At 45.7% G+C, this 19668-nt stretch overlaps 1 protein-coding gene across 2 annotated transcripts; it reads right to left on the bottom strand.

Moving 5' to 3' along the window:
* Window positions 1-1420: 1420 nt before the first annotated feature.
* On the bottom strand, window positions 1421-18950 carry Nrbf2 (nuclear receptor binding factor 2). Of its 2 annotated transcripts, XM_032888750.1 has the most exons (4): window positions 18757-18950; window positions 9674-9758; window positions 4764-4804; window positions 1421-2908 (listed from the first exon to the last, which is right to left on the bottom strand). In XM_032888750.1, exons 1-4 carry the CDS (start codon window positions 18784-18786, stop codon window positions 2201-2203), a joined length of 864 nt encoding a protein of 287 aa, XP_032744641.1. In that variant the 5' UTR covers window positions 18787-18950; the 3' UTR covers window positions 1421-2200. The 2 variants fall into 2 exon arrangements, with proteins under 2 accessions (XP_032744641.1, XP_032744642.1); XM_032888751.1 differs by lacking the exon at window positions 9674-9758.
* Window positions 18951-19668: the final 718 nt, after the last annotated feature.

Here is a 19668-nt window from a genome sequence, read left to right as displayed (position 1 = left end):
AGTGCCTGCCTAGCATACAAGGCCTTGAGTCCTGCCCCGCAGATTGCCAAGAGGGCCTCACTCAGTTAAGACCCCTTCCGCACTGGAAGACCGGAAGCTGGCTCTTGATTTTGTCCACCAGATGGCACTATTGGTCAGCAGTGGCTTCTAAAGGGAAGACAGGAAACACAAGCAAACTCTAGTGCTGCCCACTTCCCACCCTAAGATGACAGGGACTAAGACAAACTACACAAGATAGAGGTCCCCTCTCACCTCCAACCATCCAGAAGAGCAGTTCTCAACCCCTTTGGGGGGCCCAGTGACTTTCACTGAGGGGTCACTTGTCAGATCTTTACACTGCGATTCCTCACAGTAGCGAAATGACAGTCAAAGTAGCAATGGATAACTTTATGGTTGGGGGTCAGCACACCATGAGCGACCTTATAATAAGGTCCCAGCATTAGGAAGGCTGAGAACCACTCATCTAACAGTAACCTAGTCCTGAAGGTACAGATGGCCGCACTGCCTCACTCTACCTAGGCATGTTAGTAACACCACAGAATCCGCCTCAGCCTGTAAGGGCCCGGATGATAATCGTGAACGCGGTGAACTTGGCAGCACAGGCCTCTAGTCCCTGTGCTAAGGGAAGCAGACAGGAAGGGCCCTAGATCTCAGGGTTAGCTGAGCTCCCAGCGTTAAGTCAGAGGCCTGATCTCAAAAGGCGGAGGGAGCCTGATGCTGGCTTCCACTCACACAGCGCATGCTCGCACACTTTATGCTTCTATTAAGAGCAACCATTTCCTTCACCAGACATCCAGCCAAACGGTTTTCCACTCACCTGATTGGCTGGTAGAGACTGGTCAATCAGATGTCCTTCAGTTGAACTCAATCTCACACTTACCTGTACGTGGTGTTAGATCATGGTGAGTGTCCACCTGAGGCCAAAGCATAAGAACCGGTTTGACTTCTGCCTGCCCACTGGAGGTTGGTCCTTCTGCACAGAGTTCGGATCACTTTGCTAGAATACGTCAGGTGAGCAAAACCCACTTTATAGAAACGAAGCTCAGGAGGTCCCAAGAGACGCACGAGCGGTGACACAGCACAGACTCCGACACGGAACCAGGCTACGTGTGAGCACTCAACAGCGTGCAGAGGAGCTTCAACGACAGCAGACAGAGGGGGCCTAAGAAAACAGCAAGTCACGAAGTGATGGGGAGAGGGAGCAGGCGTTCTAAGTGCTCACGGCTCTCAGGAAACCAGGCTCTCCGTTCTCCTAGGCAAGTGCCCTGCACCAAACCCAACCTACAGAGCTCACTGAAACAAGTCTGAGACCAGAACCATGTTTAGTCCATGGCTGGGCCTTGTGGGAAGAAAGGGCAGGAACACAGGGAGAAGCCACTGAGTGCCTTGTCTGTTAACCACCAGTCATACTCAACAGAGGTATGAAACACAATTATTTTATTGATTTCTTATAATCAAATACTGCTAACTAGCATTACTTTCACACATGCATCATTCAGAACGAAGGAAGAGTTCCTCAGTATTTTCAAATGATGCATCATATAACACAAAGTTAGAACTGAAAATGCACCCTGATTAATTATGTAAACTGGTAATTTTTTTTAAAAGCGTAACTAATAATTTGGTTCCTTTCTTCATAAACTGGAAATTTAAATATTTCTCCTGATAGTCTTGAGGTTATCATTATGTTACGAGTAGTGCAAACTGTGGCACATACAGTTCCATCTGGAAGCGTGTATCTTACACACCATATCTCAAACAAACAAAATGTGCATGAAATGCATACAGTCAACGCATGATAGAAAGCATGTTCCAAATACAAGTGAGCCTCTCAGGCCACCATAGTTAGCTTTTGCATTATCATTTATGGCATTATAGATTAATTACACATGACATACTTTTATACATTTAACCCTGAAGATAAGAAAAATAAGTGTTTGAAAAATTATTCCAGGTAGCCATTTGGTTTGTATCATAAGAAAGCGACCTCCAAGAGTTCAGTGTCTGCCAAGTCGGAATCATGAGCTTTAGTCGTGAAGAAGATAAGTGATGTTTCACAGTGACTTTCCCAGGTCCTGGCACCGCCTCCTCTCCCACAGCACACCAGAGGAAGGAGCATCTTCAGCATGGCTGGCCTCCCCCGGGGCCTGGCTTTCCCTTTGTATTCTCTGCTGGATTAGCTGTGTGGCCAGCCTTCCATTCAGTCGTTCATGAATCCTTTCAGAATGTCCTCCGAGAGCTCCATCAGAGGGAGTTCTGGAGACGGGAAATCCAGAGGCGGGAGGTTGGGTATTGGAATGTCCTTGGCTTTCCCCGTGTTAGCTGCAAACTTCTGCCAGGTGGAGGAGGCAGTGGCGGTGTCCGAGTGCGGCGGCAAGCCCCACAGCTCCGACTTCTCCACAAAGTCCGCATCGACGTCCAGCTCCTTCTCGGCTGGGCCCTTCAGGAGCCTGGCCTTTTCAGCCTTTAGCTGTTTATTTTCTTTCCTTAGTCTTTCGTTCTCCGCCACAAGGAACTCCACGTGCCTCTTCAACTCTGCAATCTTGGTTGCCTGCTCCTCTATAATCGTCTTATCATCTTTTGGGGCCTTGCTTCCAATACAGGGCTCTGACGGCTCATTCTTTTGCTGAAGTAAAAATAGCAACGTGTCTGGATCCCTGTCAAAGAGCCCCTGCACCTCAGGGAGGCGCTTCTCTGTGGAAGGGATGTATGGCTGAGAAAGAAGAGGGCTCTGGCCTTCCGCGTCCTCAGAGGATCTGTGAGATGCCTGCAGGTGGGGGGCTCCATCCCGCTCTGTGCTCTGCTGCGCTTTCAACCGCTCCTCTCGCTTCGCTCTCTTCCACCTCTCCTGGATGAGGAGAAGCTGCTTCATGTGGCTATCCCTTTGCAGTTCCAGTGATAAGTGAGCCTGCGACACAGAAAAAAAGGTCAGTGTACAGAATCTAACATCGGAAGGCTCCAAGGCTCGTGTGTCTGAAACTTGTTGCAGTGGTTGTGGAATCTTTAGGAGGGGAGGTGTGGTCTCTAAGTGGCTTGCCTGGGGTGGGCCTTTAGGGTCACAGCCAGTTCTCTGAGTCCTGATCCCGAGATTAGCAAGCCATACCACAAACTGTCACCGTGGGCTGAACTCCAAGTGTGATAGCTGCCCTACCATAGTGGATTATATCCCCTTCATCTGTGATCTTCCAGTCCGCACACCTGTATGACAGCCATTACAAACAAGTTCTGTACTGTCAGTTGTACTGCCAATGTTCAGCCTGAAGGAATTATGTCCTTAGTTCAGTCAGCACCCTCTTTCACTGACTGTCATGATGAAGCAAAGCGTCACCACAGCTGATGTAGCTGTGGGCTATGTCTATGCGCATGTACAAAGACCTAAGCTGGACCCCAGGCACTGAAAAAGTGAAAACCTAGCTTTGGACACAGTGGTTTAAAAATATTTAATTTTATGGAGGGAAGAAGAGGCAATACATCTCCTGGAACTGAGACAGACTGCTGTGAGTCCCTGCCATGATCCACAGGAATCCTGTGAGCCTGGAACCCTGACTAGGAGTGGCAGAAGATGAAGAAAGGGCAGCTCTGTGTCCAGAGGAAAAAACAATGGGGCCGCACCCACCGCCGCTGCAACCTGGGATCTCAGCCTGTTTACTATGCACAGCAGGGAGGGCCGACTGCCTCTGGACGGAGAGGAGTGGTCTCGAGCTGTAACCAACCCCGAGGACAAAGCTGCAGAAGCTAGTGTTTGCACATACCAATGCTCGTTCTTGGACCAGAGAAACAAGGCTTTGCCAATTCTGAGCCTGACCCATTTGGGAAGGGTTTTGCCAATTTCCCCTGGGTGTGAAGTCTTAGTCTTTGTCAAGGCTGTACCCAAGTCAAGTACATTCACTCCCTCTGGGCTTCCTCTGCCAACTACGAACCACCTGGTGGGAGCTGGGAGCCGAGCCCTGTCCTCTGGAAGAGCAGTCAGGACTTTTAACTGCTCCTACGTCTCTCCAACCCGGCTCAGGCCTTCCCCAAGCCATAAAACAATATAAAGTCATCCAGAAACAGATCTCAAGTTCAGGAATCTTCTAAGTACTCAAGAGACAAGCAGGAGACTGTTCAGATTTAAGCTGCCTTTGACTAAGCTAAGTGGAGTCCTTCTGGTCCCCTGGACCACCCTGCTTCCTCCATGCGAGCTGCCACAGGTCGGTGGAGCATTGGGAAGGCCCTGAGGGCTCTAAGAGCACACCTGGCTCTCGGACCTGTAAGGAACGCTGGGAACAGGAAGGGTCGGGAAGGCCAATGGCGGCTTGTATTCTTTACATTTCCTCCCTAAAACACAGCTGCATACTTCTCAGTGACCCAATTCAAATCTCCACAAGAAAACATTGCTTTGGGGAAAAAAAGGTTGTATTTTCAGCCAAGCATGGTAGCACATTTCTTTAATCCCAGTACTAGGGAAGGCAGAGTCTGTGGATCTCTGGGTCCCAGGCTAGCCTGCTCTACATAGTGAGTTCCAGGCCAGCAAGGACTGTACAGCAAGGCCACGATTGCTCTTTTCAAATAACGGAGAGAGGAGGGTGTATGAGTGTGTCGTCTATGAAGACAGAAGACAGACGACAGATGACGGCGTGAATCCCCTGCGCTCAAGCTGTTGGTAAGCGCCTGGCACACAACCTGGCCATAGTACTTGGGTACCATTAACTTCTCTTAACTGCTGAGCCATCTCCCCAGCCCCCAGAACACTTCTGCAAATACTGTGTGTGAGCATGTCTTACCTGCTCAGACTGTGTCAGCTTCATGGCTTCAGAGAGATAGGCTAGTTTAAAAAACAAAACAAAGCAGCAAATTAGCATATGAGCATCATAGTTTTGTGACGTTTCGGTTACTAATGGAAATGTTTATTCTTCACAGTACAAACAACTGGTCCTCTAAGTAACTGTACTAAAAAGGCAAATTTAAACACTGTATTAACTTCTCCCAAAAGAATATCACTGGTAAACAAATATCCCCTAACTCATCTTAATAACTGGAAGCTTTAAACCCTTGAAAAGTGGGGGGCTGGGGACCCAGCCATGGCCGAGGGCTTACCTGGCATGAGTCTGGGCCTAAGAATGCAGAGCAAAAGAGCTGGAGATCTTGTGGTGAAGGAACTAAAGAAAGGAAGAATTCACTGAGGCCTGTGCTTATCAAACACCAAGAGGTCCCCATGACTTAACTTCATGTGAGCATCTGCTCCTCACTGCGGTCTCCTAGGGGAACTACTTCCTCAATCGGTTCTGTGCCAAACCAACAGCCTGTCACTGTCATTAGGTGCTAAGAGCCCTAAGCCAAACACTGTGACACACCCTGTGGCACACAGACACCAGCATGTGGGACGGTGACATAGAAGGATCACAATGTCAAACCCAGCATGACTGTCTAAACAAAAAGCCCTTTGAATATGATAATATTCACTGTGCAGTATAATGCCATTTAAGAAAACACACTTTTCTTTAATCTTGATCAAATCTGGGTGACTTGATAATCTGTTGAATTTAAATAGGCAATGCTGAAATCTTTACATTTTCTCTTTGGACTTGATGGATCTTGAATGGCCCTGGCTCCATGGCACATGTGGAGGTCAGAGGACAACTTATGGGACTCAGCTCCCTCCTTCCACCATGTGTGTTCTGGGAACAAGTCAAGGCCTGTTGGTAAACACCTTACTTGCTCTTGCTGCCTTTCCTTTGTCAAAGTTGATTCTGGAGCTGAAGGGCACAGCAGCTAACACCTGCGTTTGGTCCTTGGCTGCTACTCCCAAGGTTACCCTCTGACCCGCACATGTGCTTTCTCTATCACTCCAGCACCCATAAATAAAATAAAGAAAGTGGATTTTCCTCGGATATTTCTGCCAGTGATGGAAACTTAACCAGAAAACTAGAAGCAAGACTAGAGCCATTGTTATGACCCTAGCTAACTAGATTGCTCAGAAGTGAATGATTGGTGCTGGTCTACAGAAGTTTAAAGGTGTGGAGAAGGCAGCTTAGAAAGTTGTTATGTAGGAGCTTAATGGGCAATCTGGGTGAGAACAGCCGACCGAAATGCTAACCCGAATGCAGAGACTAAAGGCTGGGCTCAAGAAGCTTCATGCGAAAATGTATTGTCATAAAATCGAGCCCCTGACTAGGACAGAGCCAAAGCTCAGGGACCTGAGATCCCCTTTATGAGCCACGCTCTACAGCCCTCCCCACTCTGGCTCTGCACGGCTTCCTCATCTGTTTCCAGCGTCTGTCTGCCCTTGGCTGTGCGCTCCTCCTTAAGCTGTTTAATAGTCTTTCTGGAACAACCAGAGTAAGCTAACAAGCGTTACTAATGCTGGGTCAGGCTCTTGCTCACTGTAAGTTCTCTGGAGCGTCTGATCTTTACACTTCCTTTTGTTGTCTGATCGTAATCCAAATACCTTAATGATTTTTTTTTAATTTCTTGACTTAGAATTTTCTGTCTGCCAAGTTCTAACAAGCCTGAGATTCAAAGTAGATGTTCCTTCTCCAGAACTGCCCTCTCTCCTATCTTTACCCTGTCTCCAGAACTATGTGATCATCTCTGCTCCAGCCGTATCTGCCTAGCCTGCAGTCGTCCCTTCACCTTTCCTGGCTAAGCCTGTGCTAGCCAGCAGGAGCAGAGCACTGCACAGAATGTGGCAAGAGGCTTCCAGAGGTGCACAGAGCAGAAAGAGCAGAATGCAGGACACACTGTGCCACTTGCTTGTGACGGTCCTCTCATCCTGTCTACGTGCATTTGCTTTAAAGCAAATTCAGAATAGCTTTCACAAAACCAAGTTTAATCCAACTGGAAATGCTGACCTCGACAGAGCACTGAACCTAAACTTAATACATAAGATAATCCAAAGTCAGCAAGGACCACACTGCCTACAATAAAGTCTTAAAACGAAGGCAAAAAGAGAAAGGAAGGAAGGAAGGACGGAAGGAAGGAAGGAAGGAAGGAAGGAAGGAAGGAAGGAAGGAAGGAAGGAAGGAAGAGAGGTTATTTTAAAGGAAAAGGGGCTAGAGAGATGGCCTGGCCATCAAGAGCACCCAGGTAGGCTTGCTAATCCAATTCCTGGGAATGCAATGTCCTCTTGCCTTCAGCAGCGCCTGCATACATGTGCTGCACATAAACTTAGGCAGTCATGCATGTACACATAAATTTAAGTATTATTTTAAAATAATGCATGGTCAGGGTTCCCTTCACAAAGTCCCATTTGATAATCCCAAGTTGATGAAAGTGCCATCTCAAAAAGCCACCTTTTCTTTTTACTTAAACTTTTTTTTTAGATGACATCTTGATCATATTCCTTTCCTCCCCAACTCCTAGATCCTTTCCATCTCCCACTCACCTAAGTTCATGTTTTCTCTTTCTCTCAAAAAAAAAAACAAAAACAACAAAAAAAAACAGAACAAAAACCTAAAAGACAAAAAATAACAAAAGAGAACACATTTTGTTGTGTGTCCTGTTGTGTTCAGAAAAGTCTTAACAATACTGGCAATTACTTCTTTTAATTATAACACAGGCTAATATTTAAAGTACCTATTAAGTAAACAATGAGAAATACCCCACCCCACAACCTCCAAAGTAACTGTCTACCACTGCAGGAGAGCACACATGGCCCAGTCCCCCAGTTGTTAAGCCTTCTAAACAAAAGATCAGCGTCGGGATGTTTTCTCCCTTCCATGTTCTTCAGGATAGTCTGCACTTAGTGTCCAACACTGCTGCAGGGTATGTGATCACGCTGGGAACCCAGAGATTGTGTGTCTAGTTGTGCTGTGGCTCAGCCCTTAGCACACGCCTCTGATCCCAAACAATGAAGGGACACCCATGTTTGAAAGCGATGTCTAACTGCTTGGCAGACAAAGTATGAATCAGAGAAAAATTGGACAGAGCAGGATATGGCCACACTACAAGAGAGAAGAGAGGAAAGGGAAGCTACTCAAGGGGCAGTGCAGTGAGGCAGAGGAGGCGGTTTTCCTGGAGAGTTGTACAGAAATAAAGCACAGGAAATAACAAGCTACACAAAGGTGAACACAGACGAGCCAGGAGAGTAGAACACATTGCTAGAATTAGTTTGGGGTCAAGCAGAACAATTCAGGAGAGGCCAAGAGAAGCCAGATTGAATCAGTCAGCTTGGAGAGGAGTTTGAACCAGAACAGCTGAGTTGAATCACCCAACCAGAGACCAAAAAGAAAGGGTGAAGTTATCAAGTCTCAGAGGCTAAAAACATTCTAGGCCCAGATTATATCGTACAGAGGCTAGAAGCTTCCAGGACTAAGTCTAAGTTAGCTGACAGGCAGTAAACCTCCAGATGACAATTACAACAGATGAATAAAAAATACGCTTACATATGTATGTTGACTCACTCCACTTCAGCTATCACACACACACACACACACACACACACACACACACACACACACACACACACACACACACACACACACAAAAACCTTATCTACTATGGCTAAAGGACCCTGGCACTTGTCCATATCAGTTTTCTATCTAAACCTGGTATACAATCACAGGGTTACACTACACGTTAACCATAAGGTTAACACTATGGTTGAAGAGAGATTTAAAGATAACTGGTTTTGGATTGTAGAAAATTCTGCCTAACATCATAAAAATACACAGATACATCTCCCCAGTTGGTGTCCAATTCTGTGAGGCTCCTGCCTCTTACTCCACCAAGTGTAAGGATGACAGGTGTGAGCCACTCATTTAACTACAACCAATTTCCTATTCTCAGCTGGCTGTGACTAGCACATACCTGCAATCCAAACACTTCAGGAGGTTGAGACAGGAGTGCTCATGCTTGGGGAGTAAGCTTGGGCTGTCTTAGGGTTTCACTGCTGTGAACAGACACCGTGACTAAGGACAACAGTTAATTGGGGCTGGCTTACAGGTTCAGAGGTTCAGCCCATTATCATCAGGGTGGGGTCATGGCAGCATCCAGGCAGGCATGGTACAGGAGAAACTGAGAGTTCTACATCTTCATCTGAAGGCTGCTAGTGGAAGATTGACTTCCAAGCAGCTAGGAAGAGGGTATTAAGCCCAAGCATATACAAACCATCACAGGCTACATAATGAGTATTGGGCCAGAGGGCTACATCAGCAAGATCCTGAATCAATTTTTTTTCTTGGTAATTACTTATAAGCAAAACATACAGGAGATTTAGCCAGAGCAGTGTCCACCATGAGTTTGTATTTCAACAGTAAATAACATTCTTTTCCCTGCCAGAAAAGAAAACTGCTCTAGTCAGAAGGGAAAGAAAAGTGCTTTCCAGCAGAATGTTCTAGAACTGAGGTAGCACCCACTCTAGATGAAATACAAGCAAGCACTCTCCACAAGGCTTTGAGTTTGTTACTTGGCTAACTGAGTGAGCTTTGAACATCAGGCCCCCAGATCTACTTATGAAGCTAACTTAGAAATTCTGGTAGGAAAGCAACAACATTCTAAGTATGCACTTAACTGACACTTCATCTCCAGCCCAGAAAGCCAACAGCTTCATACCTAATGACAACCACGGTAAGAAAGTACTCATTTGTTTTTGTGACAGGATCTCACCTGGCAGTCCAGGCTGGCCTACAACTCATGGCAATCCTCTCTCCTGTCAGGCAACAGTTCTATTCAGTATCTAAGAAAAATACTTACCTGTCGCCTTTTTGTGACAAGAAATCGCTTCTTCGTATTTCCCAGCAGCTAACAAACGGTCTGCCCGTCGGCTCTGTTGGTGAGCCTAGAAGACAAAATTACTGAGTTACTGCAAAATTATAAAACAAGACTTCTAAATAAATCAAATTTTTTAAACAAGACAAGTGATGTTGTTTGTTATCAACAAAAAACTAAGCTACAGGGGTTGGGGATTTAGCTCAGTGGTAGAGCGCTTGCCTAGGAAGCACAAGGCCCTGGGTTCGGTCCCCAGCTCCGGAAAAAAAAAAACAAAAAACTAAGCTACAAAAGGAGCCAAGCCAAGAAACTTAGTATCTGACAGGACCCTCTTCATAAACCCTCTCTGGTTACTGGGCTTTAACTGCTAAGAGACCCCTATTCTACTTAATATTAATGATGCTTAATGTGCAATTCATCAAAAAAAAAAGAAAAAGCAAAGCAAACTTAGATACCCCTACTCTAAAGGTAGGTAAATAGTGCTGACCTTCTTACATGAATACTTAAAATATCCCAAAGCAGCCAGCCATAGAGACACACATCTGTACTGTTGGCACTCCAGAGGGGAAGCAGGAAGAGCAAAGTCATCTCCTAGTTCAGGTTAGCCTGAGCAATACAGCGAGACCATGCCACAAAAGACCAAGTACTAGCGTCTGCCTAGCAGAGTAAGGCTTAGGTTCAATTCCTAGCATGGCCTCAGGTGGGGGAGAGGGGATACCCTTCCCTAAGATACATGGAGCTTAGGATAGACCACCTATCAAGCACTTCCAAGGTCATTAGACCACAAACTACAACAATAGCAACCCAAAAAGACCTTGAATACACTTGTTTCACTTACAGCTTTGTCAACCTGTTTCCTTCTCTTACAAGGTCGGTAACTTATGTTAATACTACAACATTAGATAGGAGGAAAGAAAGAGTAAGAGGAGGAGGAAGAGGAGGAGAAGGAAAGTCATCAGGTACACATGGTGGGTCAAAGTCTTCTAACCAGAATGGTGCCTACAGATGATATAACAAAGATGAAAGAAAGAGAGAAGAGAGAGAGAGAGAGAGAGAGAGAGAGAGAGAGAGAGAGAGAGAGAGAGAGAAAGGAAAGAGGGAGGCGGGCAGATAAAAGGAAGGAGGAAAGAAAGGGAAGGAAAGAGAAACAAAAGAGAAAAAGAAAGAACAGAACAGAGAAGGAAAAGAGAAGATATTGGGCAAGGTAGCACACATCTGTGATTATAGCACTCAGGAGTAAGGAAAGATAATGAAATTAAGTTCAATGCCAGAGTGGGATCTTTTGTCACACAAACACATGCACAGTTAGTTGTTTTATGTTTGTTTGTTTATAAATCAACTTTTCCCAAGCTTGGGTTATCTGGGAAGTGGAACCTCAACTGAGAACACACCCTCATCTGACTGGCCTGTAGGCAAGCCTACAATGGGAAGGCCCAGCACACATTAAGTCAGGGCCAACCCATGGGCAGGTGGTCTTGGATTAAGAATGCAGGGCTGAGCAAACCATGGGGAGCCAACCAAGTAAGGAATATCCTTCCGTGGGCTCTGCCTCAGTTCCTGCCTTGAGTTCCTGCCCTGACTTCCTCAGCCGATGATCTACAAACTGTGAAATCAAATAAACCCTTTTTCCCTAAGTTGCTTTTGACTACTGTCCCTGGTTTAGTGCTGTGAAGAGACACCATGACCAGACAACTCTTAAAAAAGAAAGCATTTGAGGACTTGCTTACAATTTTAGAGGGTTAGTCCATGACCATCATGGTAGGACAAAGGAAGCAGACAGGCATGGTGCTGGAGAAGTAGTTGAGAACTTTACATCCTGATCCACAAGCAGCAGCAGAGACTGGGCGTGGCATGAGCTTTTGAAATATGAAAACCCACCCCCAGTAACACCTCCACAAAGGCCACACCCACACCAATAAGGCCACGCACCCTAATTCTTCCCAATAGGTCAACTGTGGACTGAGTGAGCAAATATATGAGTCTATGGGGCCATTCTCATCCAAACCACCACACACATTATCATAGCCATGGAGACCAAAAGTGGCTCACAGCCTGAATCCCAACTCTTGAGGGTGGAAGGAAAGTTCTGAAGTACAGGACAACTTACCAGAAAACAAAAACAAAAACAAAATCCCTTGTTCACAAAGCATTATTTACAATAACCAAGTAGAACTAATGCGAATATTCCTAACAGAAGAATAGGCAAATCAAAGTATAATGTGTCTGCTCAACGGAATCTATTCAGTCTTAAATGGGAAGATAATTTCACAAGAACACGCATACATTTAATCTTTTTTTTTTTCTTTTCTTTTTTTTTTTTTTCAGAGCTGGGGACTGAACCCAGGGCCTTGCAGTTGCTAGGCAAGCGCCCTACCACTGAGCCAAATCCCCAACCCCCATACATTTAATTTTCCTAAACTATGTAAATGTTTAGGATGGCAAACTTTATGGTTTGGGCTTTTTTTTTTTTTTTAAGTGAAAACACTACTATCTGTTCAGTTAGGTGTAAAATGAATTATCTTGAAGCCTTTTCAAGAAATGCACCATAAATGCTTCATGAAAATCACTTTTGCAGCTGAGATACGGATGCGTTCTGAGTGTTTACTGAGTTTACTCACTACGAGGCAGACAGGAGGAGAGACCTGCACACATGCCTGCATTCCCCTACTTCTATGTTTGTAAAGAAGAAACAACTATTTCAAAGAGCTTTTATTCCTCAAACAGCAATAATGCAAACTTTTCCCTAAATCTGTTTTTAATAGGAGCTTAAAATAATAGGTTAATTTTAGCCATGGAGACATGGAGTGAGCAAAAAGTGTGTTCTGCAGAGTAACCAGATAAAACAATTGGGGTGGCGGTAGGAGGGGCAGATTTTTTAGACAAAACCCCATGTCTGGCCTTGAACTCTCTTGCCTCTACCACCTTCTACATGCTACCGTGTAATGTGCACCACCACGCTCAGACACGGGCAGATCTTCTTTCTGGGAAGACAGTAGAAACAGTGAGAGCTGACAGACACCTGCAATGACCGGCGGAATCCAGTCAAGGTCTTAGGCAGTAAGCAGAAACAGAAAATGAATAAAGGCATCATGGTGTGCAGGTGCCCTCGCCTTTTCTGAACAATCAATCCATCAATCAATCAATCAATGCCCACAGCTTTTCTTTCGTAGAAGAAAACTTCTCTGAAACCCCACAGTACCTCCTAACAAAGGACAGCACAGACCTAACCCTACCAAGAGCCAAGGGGCTCTAGGATCAGGTTCTGATTCTTGTCCCCCACGTGTTAATAAAACTTTGAGTTTGAACCAGGCAACTGTCTGGGGGCTGTGGAGAGACCCATTTGGGCATTATTCAAATGCAGAACTGATGGTAGCTCGGCAGCAGAGCTTGCACGTCTATGGAAGCAAAGCTGTGGCTGGGGTGCACATCTTAAGAATCAAAGACAACTCAGTTGTGGTGGTGCAGGGAGGCAGAGGTGGGGAAATCTATGAGTTCGAGGCCAGCCTGGTCTACTAAGCTAGTTCCAGGAAGGCCAGAGCTTTACATACAAACAAACAAAAACAAAAAACCCGACCAACCAAAAGTGTGGGGGGAAGCTAGGACTAAGTACAGCCTTAGCTGTGACAGATGGTGGCCCACACCTCTAATCCCTAAAACGGCTGGAGCAGGACCACAAGCTTGAGGCCAGCCTGGAATGTAAGGCACTGTCGCAGACTCATGCTTTCCAGGCAGAGTGGCACACACCTATCATCCTAGCACTTGGCGCGGTGCTAGATGAAGAAGGGCGAATTCTAAGTCACCCCTAACAACACAATGAGTTTAAGACCAGCCTGAGCCATACAAGACCCTGTCTCTAAAAAGGCAGAAGATAATATAGAAACCTATAGTCACCATTATGTTTTCAAAAATCTTTAAATGATTCCCATTTAAAACTGTTCTTTTAAACACTGTGGTAAAATTACGGGCATTAAAATATGTCCACAAAAGTGTTTCTTTAGAAATTCAAAGTAAAAACACAGGAAATCAAAACACAGTCTATACTGTTTTTCCTTGGCAACCATGACGCCTATACCAGACACATATCCTTATACTGCCTGGCTTTCTGGACACCTAAACAGAATTCTAAACCCCAGATTTTCAAACCTGGAATCTGTTCTGGTTTGGTCTGTTGGTTGCCCAGAGACAGAGAGTCCTCATAGACCCAAGTAACCGTACCCCCAAGTTATTTCTGATTGGTAAATAAAGATGCCTACAGCCTATATAGCTGGGCAGAACTGAGATAGGTGGTGCTTGGTGTCCCCTGAGGATTCTAATAGCATAGAAAGTAGATCTGCCTGCCACTTGTGCTGATTAAGGCTTATTATAAACGTTGGGCATGTCTTTTATCTGGAAACGAAATGGTAAAAAGCATGATAGAAACCCCAGATTTGGGATTAAATATTTTCAACAATCAGAAAGCACATATAATATAGTGTCAAGTGGTTGTAACTACAGGACATTTTGAGAGTGGCCAGGCAGAAAACACAGGGCTGAAGTGAAACAGTTCAGAGACTATCAAAGGAGGCTCCCACATGCTCCCAGACACTGTACCACTGCTCTTCCTGCCCCTCTCTTTGGGGTCCAATAACTCTTTTGGCTTAAACTAAAACAAGTGGACTTCCATCATTTAAACCAACAAAAATCCTAGCAACTATACAATTAGGGTACTAAGTGAATGGATAACTGTCAAGAAGGACTGCTTTGCTTTTCTGGGCTGCTTTTAAAAATATAAGTTCAAGGCCAGCTGTCTTAGCATAGTGGTTCCAGCAGCATTCAGAGAGCAGAGAGCAGAGAGCTCTGTCAGCCAAAGAACAGCCTGGTCTACACAGCAGGTTTCAGGATGAAGGAAGACCCCTGCTCCTCCCAAATAAAACCCTCGAATTAAAGGATACCATCTCCTACATCTTTCAATCTATTAATTTCTCTGACCTGGAATGCTGTATCAAAAGAAAAAGAAAAAACACCATCCAACTATTAGAAAGAGGGCGGAGATATCTACTATATTCCTGACCTGTACGGTCTTTGGTTGGGACAGAGGAGACAGATTATTCCTCTGCCCCAGTCAGGGCTCCCACAAACAAGTATCAAGCAGCATCTCCAAACAGAACAATTACGTGGAAGGTAACTGCTCAAGCAGTGAATCTGAGAACCTCATTTCTACTCTGAAGACTTTCTCCCTGTGTTGCTTTGTAACCTTTTCCCTTCCATCGATTTCTAGTTTCTCTTGTTTTCCTTTTTCCTTTTTTCCCTTTTGTGGAAACTGTCACCATGTGCTGTTAGACAGTGAGAATTGAGTACAGGCCTTACAAATTACAGGATGTAAACTATTAATGAGTTATGGTGGCTCAATAAGGTCTCAAACTCCACTTCCAGGGGACCCAATGACCTCTTCTGGCCTAAGGCACTAGGCTCACATGTGGTGCATGAAGACAAAACACTCAAACGCATTAAAAAAAAAAATCCTCCACCATTAAGTATTGTAGCACCTCATGTACAGTAAAAAGTTATAGTTGGGCTTTAATTTAGGTATAATGTGAGAGGCCCTATGCTTCTGCAGAAGCCTAAGAGGCATCTTCCATTATATAGCAGTTTGGCAGCTCTACACACAAAAGCAATTGTTATCCATCTGTACGGACTTCTCAGTGCAGGTCACAGGTAAGGCAAATGGGTTAATAATGCCCCAAGACAAAGCTCAATGACTGATCTTAGATTCTGGCTTTTAAACCCCACTCTCTCAACATCCTCTGCATTTCTATGTCATAATCAATAAAACTGGTAGCTCATCTAGCCATTACGGAAATATTAATAACGAGGCTCTGTCACCCACCAATAGTTGGCTATAAATTAGCACTCCACCGCCCCTCCCCATGCTCCCTGCCCCCAGAGCTTCCAGGTAAGCCAGTCCTGTCTATGGCACAGGATTTCCTTTCCTTCTACTATTTTCAGGAATGCCAATGTGACTGGATGAGAAGGTCACAGGGACTTCGGGTACATAAAAGACCATACTTTAGCCCATGACATGACCCTTTTCTCTGGGATGTGATGCTTAAAAGAATTAACCACTTCAGGCAAAATACGAACCGAACGCTCCCGAGGGAAGCTCTGTTATTCAACACACACTCCCAGTGCTCTTAGGCTGAACAGAGAGAAGACAGGTGTGACTGCAGGATGAACATATGAAAAAACAAAACAAGTGTGGTTATGCAGTCACATGGGCATGGCCTGCAGCAGCCTAAGCAACATCATGCACACTAAATCTGACATCACTACCCGAGCTGGCAGCGATAGCAATTACCTCACGGAAGTTCTGACATTCGTTTGCTACCAGCTGAGTGCCAAAAATTAAATGCATGGAGGGAAATACTAACACATGCTAAGTGGTTTTATCAGTTAGTTTTTCCATATTAAAAATTAACAAGTGGGTGTGGTACAGGCTTGTATCACAACACTAAGACAGGAAAATCTAAGTTTGGAGCCTGAACTCCACACTGAAGCCTGTTTTTAAGACCCTGCCTCAAATAAGAAAAAAAAAAAAAAAAAAAAAGAGGAAAAACTGGACAGAAAGACTATTTTTCCCTCAAAAGAAGTATAGTTTCTTTTGACAACTCTGAAAGCACTGTCAGAAGCAGGTGGTGATGAGCTGGAGCGCAAAGTGTATTTAAATGACTGACTTAAGTAATTATTTTTTTTTTTTTTTTTTTTTTTTTTTTTTTTTTTTTTTTTTTTTTTTTTTTTTTTTTTTTTTTTTTTTTTTTTTTTTTTTTTTTTTTATTTTTTTAGACTTAAGTAATTATTAATTCCCCTCAGCTTAGGGGTGTTTACCAGCAAATCTCACATACACTTCTAAGTCCCTAGGATGCTCTGAGGACACAGGATTCTAAACCCATTACTAAATAGTAGTGAAGTCCTATATTATACAATTATACATTCCCATGACAAACTAGTATAGTTTACTAGAATTTTCAAAGATACCCATTCGGTCACAGAATTCAGGGCTGACTTTTATGTTGGGTGAAGACGATATTATGTGTATTCACTGACACTCAAAAACAAGACAAGACAAAAAAAAAAAACTTCAAAAAACTTTAGTCTAGGGCTCAGGTGATAAAGACACTCACTCTCACCCTGGTTTACATGAGTTCAATCTGCAAACCCACATGGTGGAGGGAAGTGACACTCCGGAGTTGTTTTGACTTCCACACAAATGAAACACACGCAGACACAAACCCTAGTCTCTCGCAGCTGTCTAACAGAAGTGTACCACTGCTACTCTGTAATACCTTAAATCTTCCAAGTAAACATCCTGTTATTTCTCAATGGCTAGCTAGGCTGGAATCAGAAATCGAAATCTTCAAAATCTCAAACTGCCACATTTCTGAAATTTGTCACATAAATTTTAGGACCGGATGATGGAATTGTGCTAGCTTCCTAATTTACCTATTTATGACGGAAGTACTCAACAGAGCCTGGAACGCCAGCATTTAGAAAGCTGAAGCCCATCACCAGCCTAGGTGACAGAGTGCGCTTGGAGCTAGCACGGCTCAAACAAGCAGCAGCCACCATTGCCACCAGTTACCTACTTTTTCCCAAACTGTGGATGCAGTGCTCCAACCGCCACTGACCCCAATTTCAGTGTTCTCACAGGCCACCACACGCTTGTGGAACACTTAGCCAGGGTCAGGCTACACCCTGCTGCCAAAGTGAAGCTAACTGGAAGTGAACCAGTGATCGTTCTGCAAGGACACTTGAACTCTGAAGCACTCTGTAAACAGCTAATAATATTCCTGTGGAGTTTTCCTGGTCAGCCAGCCATGCTTCGCTGCAAATTATAGTTGACCACACGAGTTCTCTTACAAACAAGAGAGGTGCAAGGTATTTCCCTAGCTTCCAAAACTCACCAATGTAGCCTCATTAGCCTTAAGTGTAATCCACTTAAGAAATGCACGCAGGGCCTAACTTAGTAACTCCTGGATAGGCTCCTCTGACCTGCTAACCTGGCGCTAGGAATGGAGCCACTGCTTTAAGTGATCACTCTCCAGCGTTCTAGCTCCACAATCCCAAATCTCAGTAAGTGACAAGGGCTTATGGTCTCATTATAAGAGCAGCTAACTCCTCCAGTGTTCTATCTATGAAGCACAGTTCTACATGCCTTTTATCTGTTCAGTCCTTTAATCCTCACAACGAACGTGGGTGAAAAACAAAACAAAAAACACAAGTGAAATGTTTTTGCTCAAGGTCTCTCTCAAAGCTATTAGGTGACTAAGCCAGAGTTCAAATCCAGGAGTCTGGCACCAGAAATCCATACTCTGAAACCACAGACTCTGGCTTCTCTGCACAGCACGGACCAGGCTCTTCCAAGCTGGGAGGGAGGGCAGAGTTCCAAAGGAAGCAATCAACCCTCCACAGTCCTGTTCCCAATCCCACCGCATCACAAACCACCTACAAACTCGGGACTTCCAAAGTTTTACTCTGCAAGGCTAAGAAACCAGACGTCTGCATCTGAATGCCACAAACCTTTCCCAGGAACCCCGAAGATGTCCTGTGACCACTCTAGAAAAGAACTGTGGGAGGTTTGGGGTTTTGTGAGGTTGTTTGGGGCGGGAGATGGGGTGGGGGAAGGTGTTCCTTTTTGCCCCAAACAATAATGACCCCAGCTCCCTGTGCTTTTTCTGAGAAACGCAAGCAGGTCTGGTACTTTCGAGAGCCTTGAAGCAAAGGGACTGGGCTGCGGTTCCGATCCAGCTGTTTCAAAGGGGCCTTCGTTGGCGCAGCTGTGAGGGCAGCAGGGAAGGGGGGGCGGTGTGGGAGGCGCGGCCCCGACACCCCGACTCTGTCCGCGGCCTGCAGGCGGCTACGTGGCGCTGGGACGCGGTCCCATCAGGGCAGATGCCACGGGTCCCGAGGAAGAGGCCTGGGCACCGAGGGTCAAGGTCCCTCTGAGCTCACAGTTCCCCCTTCAGTCCGGGTTGCCCCTCAGCCCGCGTTCCCCCTCAGCCCACCGGTCCCCGACTCAGCCCGCGACCACTCACAAGGTTGAGGGGTCCTTCCATCACTTCCATAGACCCCGGGGTGAGCGGCGGCCCGAGGCGGAGCGGCGGCGCCTGGGCACATGGAGGGGCAGCGAGGGCAGGGAGACGCGGCGGCTGGCAGGAGGCTCCTCGCAGAACCCGGAGCCGGCAGTGAGAGCCCAGGAGCGACGGCCGCGCCACTTCCGCCTCCGACGTCGCGCCGCGGGGCGGTCCCTGCGTCACCGCGTACGGCGTCGTGACGCCACGCGCCGGCGCGGGGTAGGGGGCGCGGCCGGGGTAAGAGGACAGGGGTGGACGGGACTAGGGGCGGGGCATCAGCTAAGTGACCGGAGTCCCATGTCCCCCTGAGAGGTAGCGCTGCTTGATCTCTGCGGCTGCGTCCCTTGAGGAGCTGGGTCTGGGTAGTGGTTTAATATGGTCTCCCTGCATGCTTGACCACGTAGGCTTTCCCAGATCCTCTCTTCTCACCTCCACCCCTCCTTTTCCGTCTCTGTCCTATCTCTGTTGACTTCTTTTAAGAAGCAAATTTGAGCCAAGTTAATGCCCGGCACTAGATCGCCTTACAGGAGGTTTCCACATTTTTTTTCGTTGCTTGAGTCCTATGCCTGAATTTTGTGTAAGTCATTATATACATATGCGTGTGTAAATATATGTATATATATGTATATATGTATATATGTGTATTTTCATATATATGCATACAACCTGTTTACTCTTGTTCGCATGTACAATGTGCCTACAGTAATCAGTGTTCTAGGAGCCCTCTGGAGGAATAACTAACAGGTGTAGAAAGTAAAAGGAGAGGAGGGTGTCCACTGGGCATGAAATAGTGCTCTTCGTACCTTTAAAAATGTTCACTCAACACTGTACTATTGGCAAGACCTCCACAGAGGGTGTTCCTACATGAAATGG

Source organism: Rattus rattus, chromosome 18, assembly GCF_011064425.1.
Source record: "Rattus rattus isolate New Zealand chromosome 18, Rrattus_CSIRO_v1, whole genome shotgun sequence".
NCBI lineage: Eukaryota > Metazoa > Chordata > Mammalia > Rodentia > Muridae > Rattus > Rattus rattus.
Note: the sequence above shows the minus strand (reverse complement) of the source record. Positions and strands in the feature narration are given on the sequence as shown.